Below are 21,442 nucleotides of genomic sequence, written 5' to 3'. Positions count from 1 at the left end.
CCCGTTTTTCCTAATTATGTAGCTTATTTGAGCGAAGTTTGCGTTATAAGTGGTGTCGTTATGGTTCTAACGAGGCAATCTTTCGAATGAACCAAACTTGTGTTTTCTCTTCATGGCTCCTTTAATGTAGACCGGGGTGTCTGGTCAGGCCAAAACACCAATATCACTGAGACAAAGTTTCGCCTTGCGTGCTTGGCTAATGAACTCGGATTTCTTGGTTCGGGAACAAAATCTAGCAATGATATTTTTCAGGTTTTCCAAACGCGTCAGGACCCGATGAACAACGTCGATGTCAAGTGGTTCTAGAGGGCACTCAATCTTTTCCCCAATGGTTTGCATTATTGCGATGCGATCTTCTCCCTGAGTGCAAAGAACACCCTTTATTTCCACGTTGTTCATCCTCGAGTACTGTTCCAGGTCAGCTACCTTTTCAGTCAGAGCCGAGTTTTCTGACTCCAGTGCCTTGTTTTCGGTGACCAATGAAGCGTTCTCACTGCGCAGACCTTCAACAAGACTAGTTAATCGTGGTAAACGACATGATTTGACCTCAGCTGATTATATGCCCCATTACGCAACGCAGTCTCCTCTTACTGTTTGGCGTGACGATCCTCGAGAAAGAGGGATCCACGGACGCCAGTAAGGGCCTCGATTAAATATGTTTTGTCGGCCAATAAAACGGGTTCGGTCTAAGATCCCATCAATAAATAATCACCCATTTATACCTGGCCTTACTTATACATCACTATTCCGGCTCTTGCTAAATCTCCCATTTGTTTCTCTGCAATTGAAGCTTAAAGTGACATACGGGCGTCGGGTCTCACCATATCCTCTGTGCACTTCTCCACAGCACCCTCTAATGACATTTTACAACCATGGCAACTTCAGTCTGTGTCATGTGATTTATCATTGATGAAACTAGAAACAGGGTTCCGAGAACGGCGGTGTTGTAGTACGTATTACGCCCACAGGATAAACACGAATGTGCTGAATACTACAGTGATGCCTCGAAAACTTCGAATATGATGTTTTGCGCCGCTCATAGACCCAACTTTTATGCGTGTGGAATTTTGAGCGTATACACCACTGTTTTCTCTGCAGAAGCATATGGAATTTTAGTAATCGTACAGCACTTTCTTGAAAAACAAATTCATAAGTCCGTCATCTAAACGGATTCTTTTAGCGTTCTGAGTGCGTTGCAATCCTACAGACTACAAAAAAAAACACATTTTCCATCTAGTTTGTATTGCCATAATCTCTCTCTGTGCTAAAAAATTCGAACTGATCCAGCGCTGGGTTCAGGAACTTGTTGGGATCCGTGGTAACGAGTTGGCTGATCAAAGGGCCACTGCTGCAGCTCTTAGGAACCCAGTGGACATCACAACGGTACCCAACATTCAGCTCAAGCCACACATCAGACATCTTCGTAGAACATGGCAAGCGGACTGCAGTGAACAGACAGACAACAAGCTACGCGTAATAAAACCGCACCTAGGACGATACACTACTGACTCACACAACAGATTAACTGAAGTTGCTTTAGTTAGATTACGGACAGGTCAAACGCATGCGACACGCCTCCGCCTGCTCACTGGCTCTTCAAGACCCCTGTCTAGCAGGTGGGGGAACACCTATCCCTAACTCACATATAAATTCAATGTAGTGCACCAGACACAACACGGCACAAACACTTTCCCCAGCTCTACAGACACTCCACCCATCGTTGTTTCTGGTCGACGACCCCTTGGTTGAAACGTGTTTCCGAGTATTTATCAGAAGTTAAAATTTTAAACCTTATTTCTTGTTATACATAAACAAAACTGGCCCTCTACACTAGCCATCACCATTGCCTTTAATTTATTTTATGCTTATTCTAGCCTACAGTCTTTAGTACCTACCTTCTTATTTTTGCTCCTTAAAACACTTTTGTTTGGCGTTGTATGGCCCAGCTGGCCCCGCGCCATGAAAGTCCAACGATCATCATCAAACCTTTATCGGATGTGTTGCTAGGCTTCTGACTATCCACTCTTGTTTTAGCAGCGTACCAAAGCTTCAAACAGTTAGCGCCTTTTAACTACATAAAAATACGTAATTCAGGAAGTTCGATACAATCGATATATTTATAGGATATAATATTGTACATAAAATATAATTGCCGACTTAAGAGAAAAACGAAAGAAACTAGAAAAAATAAAAACTACGAAAATAAGCCATCGTATTCGCAAAGGTCTATCTAATCCTGGGCTCTTGGATGGTTAAGAAGACAATAAAACGCCGAACAAACGAAGATACCTTTTCGAAATTTGTCCGAAAACATAAATCGTACAACGTCTAAAATCTGCAGCAAATACATATTTGTAAAGTCGAGACATTGAACTGCTATATATTATGAATATAAATAATATGGATACGAAAAACACAAAAGTAAAAATATAAAAACCAAACGAGCTGCAATAAAACTAATTGAACCACTGCCTTTCTTATGTACTACCCTGACGAATTTACAAAAAATAAAACCAAAGAATAGGCCGATGCAAACATGCGAAAAGTACCATCCGTGCAACGCTTAGTATCTCCCGAAAGACTGTAAGTGTGAAAGTTAACACCTTTAATTGTTATACTAGTGTAACTGTAGAGACTTGGTAAAACAACCTAAAAAGAAAAAAAACCGGCACAGAAATAATAACGCCGCAAACAGACCCCGAATTACCCCCGATATAGCCTAACGCAACATGAGAGCGACATAACGTCGAGTAATATAGCTACGAATAGCGAAATCTGGCCATAAAAACACACTTGAAGTTAAGTAAAAGAATCACGAAGATTTATCTATCCGTCACACTAAGTGATTACCTCAAAAATAAGAAAATAGGGTTTACACACAACATACCACTGGGGAAACGAAAGATTTGTGAACGAACAAAGTTGCCGAACACTGCTTTCGCGTAGAAGCCAATTCTCAAAATTTTGCATAATTCTATCGCCACAAATACTAAGAAAAACCAGTCTTGTTTCTTAATTTCTCTACTGCCGGCTGGCATGCGTTACTAGCAGCTTTCCTCTGAACTTAGCAAAAATTTCGTGCAGAAGAAACTGCGCACGCGTTTACAACTTCATTCCGAGGTACACGGGTGACAGGCAATTATTTTTGTTTGACATTCCCTGTGCAAGAGCGCAGCCTTGCGCATGGGAGGAAGCTAATAAGGCCATTTGTCGTGCTGTCAAACTGTGTCGAAAACTGAGCGGAAAGCCCTCACTGTTGAACGAACTACGGCTGGCGCCTTACAGAAACCTTCTGGAGTCATGCCAACTTTCGTGCTTCAGAAAAAAAAGCTGTTAGCCACTAAGCAATCGGGTTTCTTCCGGCAGAGCTGTCAACTAATAGCGCCGGCTCACGTGCGCCCAGCGATTATTTCTGCGTGTTGTATTAGCAGTTGTGGTTAGAGGAAAAGTAAAAACAAGCGAAGGGCACTGGGGTTATTGCCGAGCTCGGAAGAAGCCCACCTGCATGCAACCCAGTGTTTGAGAGTGGGGCCGGAGGGGAAGCAAATGTATGAAGGATCCTCGCGGGCTGTGGGGTTGACCCCAATTGAGCCGCCGGTAAGAGGTACTCCCTGAAACTTTCTTTCCGTGTTGTTTTGTCCGTCTTTGTTAGAAAGCGCAGTATACTCGGGAGCAAGTTAATAATAGCTCCTGTACAGTATCACTTCGTCTAAGTGACGGGACGCGGATATCAACGGGCGCGCGCGTTTTGAAAGGAGATGCGTGATATCACCTGCTTGTTATAACGTAGTTCGTTTGTCGTCGCTGCAGTAACTTTTAGTCATCTGAAGTCCAGAAAACTGAGGAAGCGGCTCGAGCTATGTTCAAAATATTCCCCGTCACGCACTACTCGCGCCGCGCGGAGTAACATCAGGCTGCGGTGATGAGGCACAGCGGCAACTCCCGTTGCCCTTCTTAAGTTGTTCCCTAGTGTGGAAGGCATGTCTTTCATTGCCACATTTTCCTTTGTCCTATAGATAACTTCCAGGTGCGCTTGAAATTTGCGGCACATTCAGTCTGTAGGAATCTTCGAAGGGCCCTAACCTGCGTTATTTGTACTGCTTCGTTTCGTGATGCGTTCATGGCCGACGGAATTCCGGCTGCGTCTAAAACGTCTGTTTTTTTTTGCGAAGCTTTTTTGCCCTTTTCTCGACCTGCTGTGATCTTTCTCGCATGCACTTCTCGGACCTGATTCTCTTTTACACAGAGCAGGCACTTCAAGCGCCAGAGAATGTTTGTGGATAATCAACAAAAGCACAACCACATGCATTTGGGCCCGCTAAGGAAACACATGTTTAAGTTTCCGCAAAGGTTATGCCGTCTCGCACCTCATCGAGTATAGTGTTAGGGAATTGCTTGCAATCATAATTTTTAATTGGTGAAAAGCATTATGCTGCACAACAAAACGTGAAGCAAAACACGTAAATTCGTTACAGAAACCTGGGACGCTTTTTTTTAACTTTTTCCGAAATCTTAATTGCTTGCAGAACGCAGTCAACCAACACATCCAGTACTTAGATTAGGGAGTCGCAAAGTAGCTGGGCCAAAAATTACTGCTCTGGATCCATCAGATAACTTATTGACTCGTTCAAAAGATTTTTCTTTCTGTCTCGATGTTAGCGTACTTCGACCGCTGGAATTACGCCATTATACGGATGCAGCGGCTGTTGGTCGGCCTTTCTTCAGCTGCAGCAATGAACGAATGCGATGGCCACTTTAAAAAGAAAGCCACAAAAGCAAAGTACGCAGTGCCGGTCCATGTAGGCGATACTGTGAAGGAAGCCATAGGTAGGCGATACCTATGGCTTTCGCAGTGCTTCCAGACGCCAAAAATAGAGTGAAAGCCCTTATCGGAAGTGTTGCAGAGTCCCTTTAACTCTGGTCGTGCCTTGAAGTTGCCAACTTGGTAGCTTTGTTTTTGCGACATCAATACATCACGTGGTTTTCCCTGCCCCCAGCTGCCGCTAAATAAGATCTACGCGTCTAGTATCACAGCGATCTGCGTACTGCCGTTGATACACAACCAGCCTTGGTCACCGCCCGGTGTACGTAGGGCCTCTTCTGAAAAGCCACTTTTTCTTACTATTCGGACAGTTAACATTACTTGTGACTAAACTTACTAACACCGGAGCTGTCGTACAAGCCTAAAGGTCGGTGTTGAAGGAAGAAATACCATGAAATAGCGGACCACCGAGCGTTCCCGTCAGGTTCAGTGGCTCTAGAACAAAAAAAAGCTGGCCAGAACCACGAGGACCGAGAAGATGCCCAATACTCATGAGCACATGCCTCTCGGCGGCCGCCGAGTCTCTGGCTCGCGCAGTAGGTTTAACAAAAACAAAAAGAGAAAAACCGTCAGCGCTGTCTTCAAGCGCCGCCGCACATGAAATGCTTGGCATGATGAACACGACGTTATCGATGCTTATGATGGTGACTGATAAAGCACAGTGCAAGGCAATGACGGAACATGTAAATAAACAATTTCAAGCTTGAACAAATGCGTGGTGATGTGATGTCTCTTCTAGTGCTCACGTATAAAGAAATCCTGCTTATTCTCTGTGGTTCCAGCCTCGCGCTACTTAGGGCAAGCTTCGCCAGTTGAGTTGGTGGACGTCTGCAATGCTCAGGATGACTTGGTTTGGACCACCAGGCTTGAACGAGACGACGACCTGTTCGATGCATATGGCGACGATGACTTGCATTGCAACTATACAAATAAACGACGATACTGAAACTGAACTATGTGTCTGGCAATGCTCATTTACAACAGATTCGCCATTTAATTCTTGTGCGTGAGGTCAAGCTTCCCTGAATTCTTTTTTCAGGTCGCTTGTCAAGCAGCCATTCTTTTTAATTTACTCTGCGATGTGTCTAATATTAACTAAGAAGAATTACTCCACTTTTTCATTAAACATGCACTGCTTGCAGCAAACGGTGTGGTTAAGCACTCATGTCTGGGCACAGCGGTTTTCGTGATAGCCGTATTTTAAAGCCAGACACCTGTGCTGGTTTCACTGTTCAGATGGAATCAGGCTACTAAAAAATGGTTTTTATCAATGATGAGCCGCTGTGGAGTACTGATATTAATTGACTATTGTCCACCATTAAATTTAAAGTAGGATCACTATCTTTTCCTGGCTTCGCCCCTGTCCCTTTTGTATGGCCATTTGCAATCTTCCATCTGTTAGCCAGCCAAGAAATCTCTTGCTACGTCTTTCTTATTCCACAAATCTGGCGAGCGTCAACTCAGCTGGTCCGGGCGAAAGTATTCAGGGCAAGTTTTCCATTTTGCTGAAACTTTTCCTGTGCGCTTGCTCTACTGGTTCTTCCATTTCCCGCAAGTTTTTAGGCACAATACAGGCACACAGTGTTGTAACGCGGGGGCTGGAGAAGGATAAGACGAACCACTGGTGATGGTGAAGCGATGCATTTACAGGATGTCCGCGATGCAATATATTTACAATTCTGTCATTACAGCTGGAGCAAAGCCTCCGCAGCACCCACCTTCATCGTCCTCGGCAGTGGATGCTCATGACACAATATAGACCTCATGGATATGTCTCATGGATAGACATCTTCTGTAGACATGGATGCTCATGACAGATACAATATAGACATCTCAGCAAATACGCTATGTCTGCTTGAATGCGTGATCAAACCGTACTGTTGCGCTAACAAAGGGTGCTTGTACCTGACATGGTATTCCTGGTGTGGCTTACTTGCATTCGAAATTACTTATGTGAAGTAACGGGACCTCCGCAGCCCCTACAAACCACTCTTGGCACGAGGTCACACACCAAGTCACAAGACTCACCAGCTTTGGCTTGAACGGTGGCTCGACCTCCTTCCGTTCGAGTTTGTCCCACTGGATGGGCCTGAAGAAGGGCTGGTCGCACACGTCACCCGCCGAGCAGCCGGGCATGCCCAGGCGTGTCTCGGCGTTTTTATCCAGCAGCTGCGCAGAACAGGCGATGCACTCTATCCACCCAGTAGAGGAATTTCAGGACATCCCTTATTCTCACGGGTAATGGCTGAGCGTTAGTGTTCTGCAAAATTTCTGGTACAGTTATAGCCGGGCTTGTGTCATATACAAAGTCGAAAGAACGGCAAACGCGGCTTTCTTTTGCTTCTGTATAAACATGATACCTTTCAAAGCTTTTGCCCCTTCCGTTTAAAAAAAAAACGAGTGGTCTGCTTTTCAAAAAAATTGGCGCAGCTTGCGCTAGTGGTGCTAGGCTGGAGAAACAGCAGAGATGGTGGTCACTCTCCCTTCGTCGGAGACCCGGCTGTTGCACCACACATTTATTTCCGAACTTGCCGCTGTAGTTCGTTCTCCACGATTGGCAGGCCCGGGTCGCCTCGTTCGCAGGCTTTGCCACCTCTCCCAAAGTAAACCGCACTAGCACGCGCTAGAACCCGCGGCCAAGTCCAACGCCAACGGCTGCGCTACGAACCCAGGGAAATGCTGTGCGTCTGCACTGCGATGATAGCTCAATCGGATGGCCACCGGTTTTTTAACGCGAGTGACCCAGGCCGATTTCTACCACGGGAAGCGTTTTTTCTTCTTTTCAATTGGCTGCGTATAATACTGTTCCCCACCGCTGATAACCCGGTACCCTTTGGGCCTTCGGGATGGCCTAGTGGTTGGGCTACCGGCTCCGCTCCATGGAATAAAGGTTCCTGGTTCGATTCCCGGAACCTCCTTAACCACGTTTTCTTTAGGTTTGAAGATTTTTGGTGGGACGGACGGACAAAGCTTGACCTATGTGGCTCTGCTGTTACCAAAATTAAAGCTAACACTTCCCTGTCGCCTTTACCTGGGCATCTTCCCGTACCTAAGCGAGCCCACCCTGAAATGCGCCGTCTGTCTTTCATGCAGCAGAGGGAGCCGGAGGATACGTGTGTTGCTACCTAAAAGGAACGTCTAAAATACCTCAACATTAGCGGGGCTCAAAATATAACGGCCACTTTGGTCCCGTGTTCGAGAGCACAACTAGTGTTCTAAATTTACCGTAGGCATTGAAAATGCATACCAGCTGTCGTGTTCACCTGAATAAATACTTTGCCCTCACCTATGCACCAAAGAGAAATGGTGGACTGAAACAAAAAGCTGAAGCACGGCTAAGCACCTTAACAAGCGAGAGAGATTGTTCAGTCCTGTTTTACAGGTGAAATGCGAATCTTAAAAATTCTGCGCTTGGCTAAAGTGACAAGGTGGAGATTTTTTGCATTTAAAGGTCGCCACTTTTAGTTTTCGTTCCGTAAAAACGTTTTTTATGAGCTGCACGCATCTTGTTTCATCACTCCCCAATTTATAATGTCCCGCATTGTAGGACACGTGCTTCGGATGTCGAAACTCTTCATCACTACGGCCTTTTCTGCTGCAATAACCCACTCTTGCTAAAGTTGTATTCACGCTCTGTAACCTACCGATTGGCGCCAATTTGTCTATGCTACTTAGTGGCGTTTTAAAAGAGGGTTCTGCCAGCCCGCAAGTAGATTGAAGCAGTAAAACTCAGTGATATATGCTATAATGTCAAATGACTAATTACAAACAAATTCTTAAGTCATACAGAAAGTTTCATCGACGAGTGGGTACTCAATGTAAGAAATTGTTCAGAAATGTTGAGAATTGCCTGTGCACGCCTACTTCTGCGTTACTCTGTTTTCAGGCTTTTATAGCCAAATATTGCTGTCAGTTGGTAAACGGACTACTTCGACTATTTTTTTTGCGTTGGGAGATTTTGAATTGTACTCCGTGGCATTTCATTTTGTGTGAGATATTTTTGCTTGTGTTTTTAATTTGTTTTCAACTGACGATGAATATGTTCTGGCTGTTAAAGGTATTAAATTCAATGTTCCTGTGTTTTTATGGAGACAGGCGACGTTACACGGTCAGGGCTTTCTTGTGAGTTGCAAGCCTTTGTGGTCGTTTTCCCGGGCTTTTTATGTCAGCCAAAACGTCATAAAGACGGTGTATCAGATGAAGCACTGTGTGTTCTTTAGTTTTCTCCGCAGAAAAGGTACATCGACGCTGCTGGTGCCAATAAATGTCTTAACTTCACCGATCGCGTATTTTTGAGCAGTTGTGTAGTCTCACATGCTGCGAGGTTTTTTGGGATTGTTTGCAATTCTTTTTCATTTTGCGGGGTGTCAATTTATCTCAGTCACGCGACCATGCCAATTAGGCCAATATTCGTGATTTTATTAGTTTATTGTTACCGAGTGTAGTTGTTTATTTACGTTTGTTTTCAGCACGTAAGCATCGACTGCGGACAGCCAAGAGTACCAACCTTGTATCGCCGTGTTTTTGTACAAAAGTGCACACATTCTGCACAAATTGGCAAGATAACTGCGTAATCCTAATTGTAAACATGCATATCTCCCGAATACAATTTACAACAGCACAAACACCAAGTAAATAATAAACTAAACGACTGAAAAATGCCTCCTTTATACATCATCCTCCCACCACGAAGGAAAAGACGCCAAAACAATAAACTAGAAAACGAAACAAAAAAACCTAAAAAGTACCAATCCTCCAATGACCTTCGCTAGCACGAAAATGTGCATTAGACAATGTTACCACAATTATTGGCTACAATAATGTAAATAGAGGGTATTGGTCGAGAACATTTTAAAGCTATAAAAATAAACAGTAATCTAGAAAGAGCAATACTAAAAGTATCTCATTGATGCGTAACCTAACCCCTAAACAAAATCCCTTAAAAAGCAAACTGAACCAACCAAAAATCGGGAAAACATCTGCACAAAGTACATTTTTGGTGATATTGGGAAACTTAGTTATTATGGATGGGGTAAACAGAAATGCTTGAATGAAATAAATCTTTGCTAACCCAGAACAAATAGCTAACATAGGAAATATATAATGTAAAAGGAATCAACGAAATCCAAAATGCTACGTCAGGAACCGGGCTCATGTGGCGAAGACCGAATAAAAAATACCCCAGAAAACAAGACCAAAAACAAAAGGCCTGAAAAAGCCACAGCAGTGTAACGCCCCTTATCTCTACAAAAGCCTCATGGGTGAAGGTAGACCGTTTAATCATAATAGTAGTACAAATGTAAGTTATTCGCCTAAGGGCAATGCCAAGAAGGGAGCAGTGAAGGAAAGCAAAAGTATTAAACGACAATTAACGAGTTTGTGCAGGAGAAGGAGAAAAAGATCTTATGGGGACCACACTATATTAGCATTGTCTTGTTGGTAGCCCTAGTGCCATGCGAGGTATTCCTATTGCAGGAAACTCTGGGCTGTGACGGCCAGGCGGCTGAGGCTCTGTGAAACTCCGCCAAATGTGCCTCTTCGTACAGATACAAGGCGTTGCACAGTCGCTGTTTTGGGGAGTTTGGTTGCGTATGCATAGGAGTAAAATGTGCTGCGTGAAACTCTTTGTGTGTCTAAACTGGTTTTAGTCAGCTGGCACACGAAAGGTGTCGAAGGCAAACACCTCCGCACCAGCTCAAAGGCATAAGCCTAATTTAAACCACTACACAAGTCAATGAATGAGCCCGTAGCGCTACCAAAGTTCCGCAAAGGTCATAGTAACCTAGCTTCTCGCAAAATGTGATTTACAATTTGAATCAAACTGCCTCCGAAAATGGTATATCAGGAAACATGCTCAAAATCTACGTAATTATTGTTTGAAAGCTGCTTAGATGAAATCGCACAGTATGCCCTAATAGTATTTATTGAAGAGCTCATTCAAAATGCGTGCTCAAAACAGCCTATTTCGTTTGAAAAACGGGTAGGAGGAATTGCACAATCTAATAATGCAATTATTCGTCGGGGAGCAACACCTCTAGGTGGCCTCGTGATTATTCTTTTAAACATGTTCTACCTATTCAAATTAATAATTTTTTTACTGCAAAGTAGCGTTCTATGAGGCAGCTCGACCTTCCAAGACTGAAATCTCTGTCACATTTTATTGTTGGACAGGAGAAATTTACTTTTTGCTGCAATACCAGAAATTCAATGCTCTAGCGTTGCCAATTTATTGAAAAGAAAACTGCATCAGTTTTTGTCCCTTCTGTATTTATACGGTAACCCTAATTTTCAGTCTGTGAGGGGCAATAGCCCCATTTTACAGATGTTGCGCCAAGGTCACCAAGCTCTGCCGTTACTACGCGATATTGACATGAAGTGCACTCCATTCTGAACAGGCAAGCCGGTTAACGTGTTGCGAAATCGAGAGAAGCTGCTTATCCTTCTATATGAGAGTATAGCAGTCTATAAAGGCTAAAGCCGGCGCGTTACGTTCGTCTTTACGGTAGAATGGTTTCGGCTTTTCGTAGTCGCTAAAAGTAAAAAGAGTCACTGTGGTGTGATAAAACCTGACAAAGATGAATGAATAAATAGGAGGGGGCTGTAACGAATGACGACAGACGCGGCGAGCGTGGCTTTTTTCTCCTTTTTATACCCATCGTTCTGGCCATGGTTGCCACAGCACATGAATATACAAGGGCGAGGTTCCTCGTCTATGAAGATGCACGGCTCGAAGAAAATGATGAGCATCGCTGCACTGAGCTGTTATAACTCTACCTTCTGGCGCAATGAAAGCTGACTACCTCGGGGCAGCATGAATGCGCTTCGGAGTATCCGACAGTCTGGCTCCCGAACACATGAATCTGAAAAGATAAACTAGCTCTTACCAGAACCAGAAGGGACTTGGCCTCACGACTGAGAAACCTTGGGTAGTAGGCCTCCTCGTTGCACACGGACCAAAAGAGCTCGTCCTCGTCGGTGCCGTTGAAAGGCGACTGTCCTATGAGCATCTCGTACGTCAGGATGCCGAAGGACCACCAGTCCACTGACTGGTTGTAGTGCTGACCCTTGATGATCTGCGATGCGGAGGACACGCCAAGTGGAATAGACAGCGTCATTTCGAGCAATGAAGTTGACTGCAGAACTGGTGCTATGATTATCTGTACCTCAGCACGAGCCACATGATAGGACTAGAGACTAAATGGCGTTCGCGAGCTACCCTTATTGTTATTTCATGGCTGACCGCGCTGCCGTCCATGCGGAGGCACGTAACTCAACGAAAAGGCAATCAGGCAATCAGGTTCTACTAAAACTACTCCTGCCGTTTGTCGTGTTCTCCGATAACTTGAGAGATTGTAAACAGGGTGTCATAGCATCATGTCGGCGAGCTTTGGATCCCACCTGAACAGCAGATTTTGTGAACTGGCGCTTTTACAAATTATTATTACTTACACGATCACGTTACTTTTTTTATGTGAGCTTGGTTTCAAAATATGTCTCCGATCACGCAAGCATCCGATACTTAAACAATCCTTTTGGGAGATGATGCACTTAACATAAGATGTATTAAAAAGCGCAGAAAAAAGCGCAGAAGTGAATTCTAGCGGCGAAATAATAAAAACTTGTTTAACTTTTATGTGCTTATGACTGGCAATCCTTAGAACTAGTATTAAGGGGAAAAAAGCGCAGATCCCTTTTCAGGGTTATTCCAACTAAGAGCGCGGATTTTAAATTGTTTCGCGTTTATTTTGTGCTCTCCCCCAATGCTCCATTATTCATAGAATACCTGAAGTAATTGTCTTCGGTAAGGGCGGTGACTAATTGGTGAATAAACACTGAAGTGCGGGCGTGATTAAGCGCGACAAATATTTCTGTGTATGCAAAACATATTTAGTTGCCCAACCACTATTTGTTGGACCAATGTAGCGATTTTATGTAGGGTTCAGCTCGAAATGCTCAACGTAAATAACCTTAAAGGATCAAAACATAGCATCCGAAGCATGCGAATATACGAAACGTATAATTCTATTCATGCGCCTGAAAGAGCAGGCAGCTGTTTTTTTAGCCATGCAGGAACCAACGCATGCAGAAGAGCCAAATGCTTGGTTATTGTTAGTTACCTTAACACGAACAAATAGGAGTTCACACAAGTAACAGCTGTTCCCCCAGCTACCACCACGGCGCCAGTAAAGCGAATCACTCTGTTATATCCCCGTGTAGGAAAACATGTTTGACAAAACACTGATCTAGCTTTATTTGAGCTAGGCAGCGCCTTGCTACACATCAGCCTTTTTCTGACTGGTGCCTGGCGCGTGTTTCCTGCCGAGAGCATAGAAAAGGGTATTGCAACAAGATGCAAAGATGGGCTAATTGATACCTATTCATGATGGAATGTAACAGTGAAATGAACGACGAGGGACACAGAAGAATAATCACAAGACGGGCGCTGACTCGCAACTAGTGTTTTATTGAAAAGGAACACAAATTTATAGCCGACACGTACAATCTGATGCGATGAAAGCAAACAGAATTTGAAACCACTGATAAAACCGCGTAAAGGCTATATAACCATTCGCAGAGTTAGGTGCCACCTAAAAAAGCTTTTTCCTCTTCGCAGAGCGACAGAGAAGGCTGCCTTACGCATCCTGCTCGCCTCTTGTCCATATGAGAAGCTTCAACAACTTCTCGTGTCAGCTGGTCCTTATGTGTAAACAAAATGACGCGTTCATCAAAGCACGGCTCGCAGCCACATGCTCGGCAGTGCGCTGATAAGTGGGAAGAGGTGTCCGTTGTTCGATTATTCAAATGCTCCCGCAGGCGCGGGTTAACACACCTACGCGATCGCCCAATATACACTTTTCCACAATCGAGAGGCAACCGGTACACCACGCCCGAACGACAGGGCACAAACTTCTCATTGAGGTTGATGCTGCAGCCCCTTTTTGATTTTCGCGGTTCGTTATCTATCTCTCGGTGTATGGCCGGGAAAACACGCCTCAGCCTGGGTGGGGCTGAGAATGGGACATTTACCCCGTATTTTCCTGGAACATTCTTTTTATGAGAAGGAAACAGTTTTTTAGATGCCACATAACTCTGTGAGCGGTTATCAGGCTTTCACGCGGTTTTGCCAGAGGTTTCAAATTTTGTTTGCTTTCACCACATCAGATTGTACGTGTCGGCTATAAATTTGTGTTCCCTTACAATAAAACACTAGTTGCGAGTCAGCGCCCATCTTTGAATTTTCTTCTGTGTCCCTCGTCGTTCATTCCGCTGTTACATTCCATCATAGAAAAGCAAAGCTTAGACAAAGCATAAACAAATACCCCGACCATTTTCTACTAGTGCCGAGAATTCTATTGGCCAAGTCGTCGGGCAACTAAAAACTTCGTTGCTGCTGTTGAAAAATATTGTCGTGGCAGGGTTACAGTTAGAAAACAGAAAAGGTCGGAGCACAATGGAGCCGGCTGCTGCGGCGGAGCTAAATGAAGTGCGCCTACCATCACGGATCCGACAAAAAGTACGGAGGTTAAGACAGCCATTTCTAAGCACTGGTATTGTGTTTTGTTTAACTGTCATTGTTTCTTCCATACGCCGTGTTTTTATTCTCCGAACACAAAGCGCTTCATTGTAACTGCCTCCCAACAAAACTAAGGTCTAAGAACGACGTGATTGAGCAGTTCGCTGCTGTTTGAGGTCGCCCACCACCGAAAAACGGCAACAGTGTTACAACTATGCTTCTCGCCACGGGGTGAGGTTTTTACGCGGGGCGGCACAAAGGTTGGACAGTGAAGATGAAAGGACGTGTCTCGCCTAATGACGACGCGGGGAGACAGAATGGGGCTGGCTGCAGTTTCGCGAACGAAGAGGCGCAGTAAGTGGACGGGGGCGTCCGACAAGGCGAACACCGCTGCCGACGTGCGAGGATCGCGCTCTCAAACAAGGAGGTTTAAGTGTTTTTTTTTTTTTGTCGTCCGCTATTCAGTCCCATTGTCTTCAAAAGAGTTGTGTCGGTGACAACGCCGGCACACCTACCAATGCTTTAGTGTAATCTTTTAGCACGAGAGACTCAATGAATACTTGATGTACTACTTATCGACGTCGCGCTAGTTGGGTACACACGACGTCTTCAAAACCGGCGCGAATGCTCGGAGCAAGAAATCGACAAACACGAGCGTTGTTTTTGTTACCTCTTTGAGCCTCGAATTTATTCTGTTTTTCAGCGGGTTCAACCACAAATTGGGATCTTGCTGCTTGACGGGCTCCGCTAGCTGGCTTCACAGCTAAACTTGATACAGCTAAACTTGAACAACACAGCTAAAACTTGGAAAGGGAGCCACAGGCGGTCTTTTTGTATCCATTTTAGAAGGTCGATGGTGGGTGTGCGCATGTGTGTGGGTGCGTGCGTGTGTGTGTGTGTGCGTGTGTGTGCGTGCGTGTGTGTGCATGTATGCGTGTGGGTGTGGGCGCGTGCGTGCGTCCGCGCGCGTGTGTGTATGTACGTGCGTGTGTGGGCAAGTGTGTGCGTGCGCGTCTGAGTATTTGTGTCTGGGTGTGGGTGAGCGTCTGGGCGCATGTGTGTGTCTGTCAGTTCTAGCGCGTGGTTCCTGGTGCGGGTGTGCGGGCGAGTGTGTATGTGAGTAGACAGGTGCATTCGTACACCCAACGTCTCCCTTCATTATCTGCAGCAGCCTGTTTGTGCTGACTGCAGGATGGACGCACCTCCCAAGAATCTCCAGCCCTCGTGAAATAGCCAAGTCCATTCTTTGCCACGGAGTCTTTTTACTTCATCCCTGCATGGAACCCTTGGTCTGCCATCATTTCGTTGATGGCCCGGTGGTAGCCGTTCTGTTAAACTTGAGATCCACTGGTTATTATCATTAGATGACGCTGCCGACCCCAGTTCTTCCGCTTTTGAACGAGAATTCCTTCACGCTTCTGTTTTCTTGTCTGAAGTTTGATCTCCAACATTTTTTTCCTAAATACCTTTGGGCCAATCTACATTTTCTTTCAATGTGCTTCGTGGGACCCCAACTTTCTGCAGCATATGTCCTTACCGAAAGCGCACAGCGCTCGTAAACGTGTGTATTCAGTGACATAGGTAGCTCACTGGTCAGAATGTCAAAAATTTTTCCGCATACAGCACACCCAGTAATTTCTCAAAATCATCATCCTAATTATCATCATGATCATTATCGGCCTGGTTTGTTTTACAGCAGGATGAAGGCCTCTCCTAAAGATATCTAGCCACGTCAATCGAATGCTAGCCGAGCGTGGTAGTGGTCACACTTAGGGATCAGAAACCCTATAACTATCAGCGTATTATTCCTTTCTCATGATTTCGATGAACACTAATTACTCCCCAAGATACATAATAAACCTAACTGCAGCCGATATTTCGTTCCCTACATTGAGGACACGCCCACTTGCACGTCTACAAAAAATAACTTTTGCTTTTTCGTGTTTATTTTCAACCCTGCAACCAAACTTTCCCAGTACCATTTTTTAAGCATGTGCTGTTTGATCTTACTAGTCTGACTGATGAATACAATGACATCTACAAACCTTAGGAGGTTCAAGTATTCCCAATTTATTTCTACCCCGGATTCTCGGCCATTAAACTTCAACCCACCCTATAGACAAGCTGTAAATAATTTGCGACATGCTGTGTCTCCTCCTCTCACATATTTCTCTATAAGAAAATTATTCATCTTCTGATAAAAAAGCATGGTTACCACGCACCTGCGTACACGTCTTGAAACAATGCGATGAATGGTCGGTCGACTACATGATTCAGAAATGCTTTATACCCTATAGCAGTGGCACTGACTCAAATGCCTTTTCATAGTTTGTAGGCCTCATATTTAAGTGTTTTTCACGCTCTGAACATTTTCGATTATCTCATAAAGGCATGTATACAATCCACAGCCGCGACATTTCTCCAGAAAGCCGCCTGTCTTTTTTAGGGGTTGAAATTAGAAGCCAGAACTTCAGCGAAAAAAATACTTTTGTATATTACGTGTAAGTTAGAGATGACTTCGATAGCCCTGTTTATTTAAGGAGGTGGGCATTGTAATTGTAATTTGATGAGCGTTTTCACGCCCGCAGCACATTTAAAGTGCTGTGGCAGTACGAGAATAAGTCTGGGAGATTTATTACCACATGGTCTCCACCACGGCGCAGCAGATCGGCTCTCGTTATGTCCTCTCCTGACCTTTCTCCATTCTTTTGCGCGTCATCTGTAGTCACAGTTGGAGCGTACCCTGTGACACCTTGCCGATGCTCTACAGACTGCTTTCAAACAATGTGGTTCGCCGTTTAATGTCCTGTGCGCCAAATTTCCCATAACGAACTAGGATAACGTCATTGGTTACGGTAAGGGCTCCAATTCAGTGGTGAGCTGGGTGGCAGTGACTCGCCATGAAGGCTGGCTCGGCGGCTGCTAAGGAATACGCTAGTCGGTGCTCTCTGTTATTCGGGGCACCCTCCTGACACAGCTCTAAATGCGTTCGGTCGAGAAAGGGGCGTCGGAGAGAGAGAGGGAACGAAAAGCTTTCTTCGAGGTGACACAGTTTTGTATATCATTCCGGGAAATCTTCGGAGGCTTCTCCCGGCTTGAGGCGCACCAAATGCTCTTGCAACGCGTGCACACTTACTCCCATTGCGACAGAGATAGAGAGCGCTCTAGTAGCTGGGGTGTAGGGGATTTCAGAACGAATGCGCAACGGCGCTTCGCTCATCCGCTTGAGCAGTGCTGTCGCCAAGCGAACGCCTTGGAGGTAAGAAGGCCCGTTAAAAGCGTGATCATTGTGAAAGCACGCGAAAGCTTTCCACGTGTCACAAGTGACCAAAGGCAAGAATGTGCCAATGAGTTGCCAACCAAGGCACTGATACTAACACAGGAACAGAGGCTTATTATCTGCAGACCTTTTCTCCACTGCAGTGTGTTCACCAGGCTCGGGTGCCAACCTAGGGCGCTGGGTATTATATAAAGCTATGACGGTGGCGGTGCCGCAGGGAAGCACATGAGATCAAAACAAGCAGATAATTACGGTCGCACAGCGTGCAGCTGCTGGTTTCGTAAAAAAGGGCCTTGAAGATAAAGCCCGCTGCTAGCGGGACTTGCCCTCGGCTATTTTTAGAGGAGGGCGCGTGTGACCGGTTCTCGTTACTAGCCGGGAAGCGATAAAGCGTGTGGTGGTGTCTGAATCTCGGTCGACTATTTGCGGGAGCCGCCAAGCACGCGATGAAAAGAGTGATGCGGGAGCACGCGTCCTCCTGTCAACGGGGGAACGCTGCCCGCGTGAACGCCGCTGTAAGGTTGGCCACGAGTTATAGGTTGCATGCAGGGAGAGCGAAAACCAACGCGAAACTTTGGCGGGTCTCGCAATGAAAGCTCCCATTCGTCCCGTTGAACGCCATCGCTCCGTGTAATGTCATGCTGCGCAATCCTAAAGTCGGATGCGTCACTGCGTTTTCGACGCCCTCGTCTTGTTGGGAACGAGGCGTACAGAACATCAACAGACCCTCTTTAGGGGGGCAAATAAAACAATATTACGCTAATGATCGCGACGAACAATTTCTTTTTGAATAAAACCCACTACTCACAGAGTTCTCTCTGATTGCAGCAATCAGAGAAAACTCTGGTGGTTTACACCAAATTTGTGGTGACTCGATGAGTCTGAACAAAGTAAATGGTTCCTAGTCTTGCGTTTATTTATGTGATGTAAAAAAACACAGAAGCTTCTCGACTGCCAACAACTTCCATCAACTTCAGAAACTTCTGGCAGGAGTAGCTGGTCCAAAAACTTTAGGTGCTCAGCAAAACCTTGATTGAAGCGATACAGTTCGACATGAGTGGTGCAGATTTGAAGTTACAGAAGCACGTTTTGGGGAAAGGCTGAAAACCGACTCAACGTCACGAACCAGCCCTCAATCGTAATCTTACAACCTCTACGCATATCTGTACATTTCCAAACACCGAGGCATTCAATGGTTCTCTATTCTTCAACTCTTCGTTCTTTATTAGCACTGCCCTCCCCCTCGCCTCTCTTTGAAGAGACAGACTAAAAACGAGTAGGTACCTTTAACGAACACTTAACTTGAGCAAGCGGATACGTTTGAACACAACCAAAAATCAGGCATGAGAACCTTTCCGAGATATGAAAGCCTAAATGACATCGAAATGAACGTGAAACCGTCTCATCCAATGCCTACAATTTGTAATGATCTTCTCCTAATTCATTGTGAGTGCAGAGGAGTTTGGTTCAGACACCTTATTTGGTGATTATGCTTCTTTGTGTTCTGCTCAGACGCCTTGCTTTGGGTTTTGTGCTCGTTCGCCCGACGCACGACGTGAAGAAAGGCGTTCGCCACGCCACGCCGGCCACGTGACCACATCCTTTTGCATAGGACCCCCTTTTACCGCGAGGTTTTCCAACAGCGCACAAGTATCTCTCTGATTCATAAAAATAGCAGCGTTAGGATTAGGAACGCAGCATTTACAGCTGTAACGTGATAACCACAATATTTGTAATGCGAGCGATAAATGATGGAATATGTGGTGTCCATCACCGTGCTGGTACAAAGAATAACAGATCGCGGTTCAGGCCTGACGTAATTAGTTCGCACCTCAGCCGCGCAGGCCGAATTTCAGATGGAGACGACGCAAGAACGCCTTTGTTTACTACGTTTTGCTTGATTGGAAAGGCTTCCAGGTGGTCGAAACTGTTCATTCGCCCACAAATACGGTACGTCTATGGGCCCAGCTGTGGTGTTAGTGTGTGGGGCCCCATCTGTAAAAATGTAGCTCAGCTTTATGTTAGATAGGTACGATAAACGTTGTGTCTCTGTTCATTCTGTGTTTGGTGTTTTACAGTCGGAACAAACTATATTATGGTAAACTATTGCCGCCTAAATTTGATTGGCTGTGGTAGTTGTAAACCTTGTAAAAGAATGGGTTAAAATTTCAATTATTGGTTGTCGGAAAAAACTGGCAACTGCTTTCCAGCGCTGACCCCTCAAAAACTGCGAAATTTTGTGCACCAGTTATGTCCTTTGAGTTCATCAATAAGTAAGCTTTAGTTGATTCCAGACCAAACTGCTTGCAATGCACAAGACAGAGGTTAAAAAACGAAAGCGTGCCCTATGTGCGGCCATCTCTGCTGCTGGAATTTGGGATTGTCAGTTTTACAGCGTTACAAATTGCTGAGCTCCGCTGATGAAATTGTGCAATAAAAGGGAAAACTACCATCTAATTCACTGCGATCTTCTTCGAAGAAGGATGGCGATAATAAAGAAAATTCAAATGGACCTTACAGCTTGACAAAAAATGGCAGACTTCGTACCCAAGATTCAGTACCTCTCTCACTCGTTTAGCAGCGTCGTGTTCGAGCGCCACTTCAGGCATCATTTCCGCTGTGCTGTTTCTCATTACTGAGCATACAGGCGTAGCTAGCCTCGGCGGAAGGTGGCGGGGAAGTTAGATTCGCGTTTTGGTAAAAAACAGCGGATTTTGATCTAGAGAAGCGTCCTCTCTCATTCTCATGTTGCGGAGTTATCTTTGAGTTCCAATTTAACCGAAAGTGCAGCATCGTAATTGCTCCCAATGACACCACAACAGTTGCACACTACATCGGAATGGTTTGATACGGAAGAAGAATGAACCTGTATCTCGCATAATGCCGTGAAACAACACATATTCTTTAACAGCTTTTCAACTCAAAAAGGCATTCTATTACAATTTTCTCGCTAACCCACACTTCGCAACGGTTCTTCCGCTAAAATTTTTCTGAGACGTGTATGTCTACTAAAACACACTAGTGCGACTGTACTGAAAGCATGTTGTTCAGCTTCAGCTGTATGAAAGATACGTTCGACAAGAGAATGGTTGTTCGTCGGGAATAGATAAGGCGCGATGTTCACAGATGTGCTATTGAGATCGGCATTAAGTTGAAGGCGCGCTAGATCACCCGCTCAAGATCTGAAAAAAATATTCACGCATCCCCACGACGTGAATCATGAGGAGTGGGCAAAGCACTGGGAATCGTTCTGACAGTAAATAACCCCTGAGAGTGCTTACTGCTGCTTAAGCAATTTCTAATTTAATACAATTCAATACAATTAAATCCAATCCAATCCAACCCAAACCCAATCCAATTCAATTTAATCCAATCCAATCCAATGCTCGTCGCGCATGCGGAGCATGGCTCTCCAGGAGCTCTCTTTCTCCCTCTCCATTTCTGTCTCCCTCTCTCTCTTTCCCCTCTCTCTCTAACCTCTTGTGAACCGTTTACTTTGTTCTTGTTAACCTTTTGTGAACCTCTTCTTCACAGATGATTCAATAAACACGATGCTGTGCCGTGAGCACGGACGCCGAACAAGCCTCGGCCTTGAGGTGCTTCCCCCCTAAAAGAAGTGGCATAATCGCTAATTTCAGCTGCAGGACAATTGCAGCTCCTGCCGCTCCGCGAGATGAGGTAGCTGGCGATGCAGCAGCTGCGCCGAAAAGGCGCATAAATCATCTGTCTTCCACGGTCAGCAAAGCTCTTATGTCAGGGCCTTGTTACCGATTCGCTTTATGCGCTCAATGCGCAGCTCTCTGCCTCGCCGCTAGAGTGCAAAAAA

At 45.2% G+C, this 21,442-nt stretch overlaps 1 protein-coding gene across 7 annotated transcripts in view; it reads right to left on the bottom strand.

The window, feature by feature from the left end:
• Positions 1–21,442, bottom strand: part of LOC144158171 (putative protein kinase C delta type homolog) — a 493,518-nt gene that overhangs the window by 16,921 nt on the left and 455,155 nt on the right. For 5 of the 7 annotated variants that reach the window (XM_077688850.1, XM_077688851.1, XM_077688849.1 and 2 more), the window contains 2 exons: positions 11,707–11,895; positions 6,851–6,991 (listed from right to left, as the gene is read on the bottom strand). In XM_077688850.1, coding sequence (XP_077544976.1) covers positions 6,851–6,991; positions 11,707–11,895 — 330 coding nt within the window. Of the gene's footprint in view, positions 1–6,850; positions 6,992–11,706; positions 11,896–21,442 lie in introns of those variants that run through there. The other 2 variants (XM_077688848.1, XR_013319963.1) reach the window with 2 other exon arrangements.

The sequence above is a fragment of the Haemaphysalis longicornis genome, unplaced genomic scaffold, assembly GCF_048455015.1.
Source record: "Haemaphysalis longicornis isolate Haplotype H1 unplaced genomic scaffold, Haemaphysalis longicornis Haplotype H1 scaffold_10, whole genome shotgun sequence".
In the NCBI taxonomy this organism is placed as follows: Eukaryota; Metazoa; Arthropoda; class Arachnida; order Ixodida; family Ixodidae; genus Haemaphysalis; species Haemaphysalis longicornis.
This window is presented reverse-complemented; position numbering and strand designations above follow the sequence as displayed.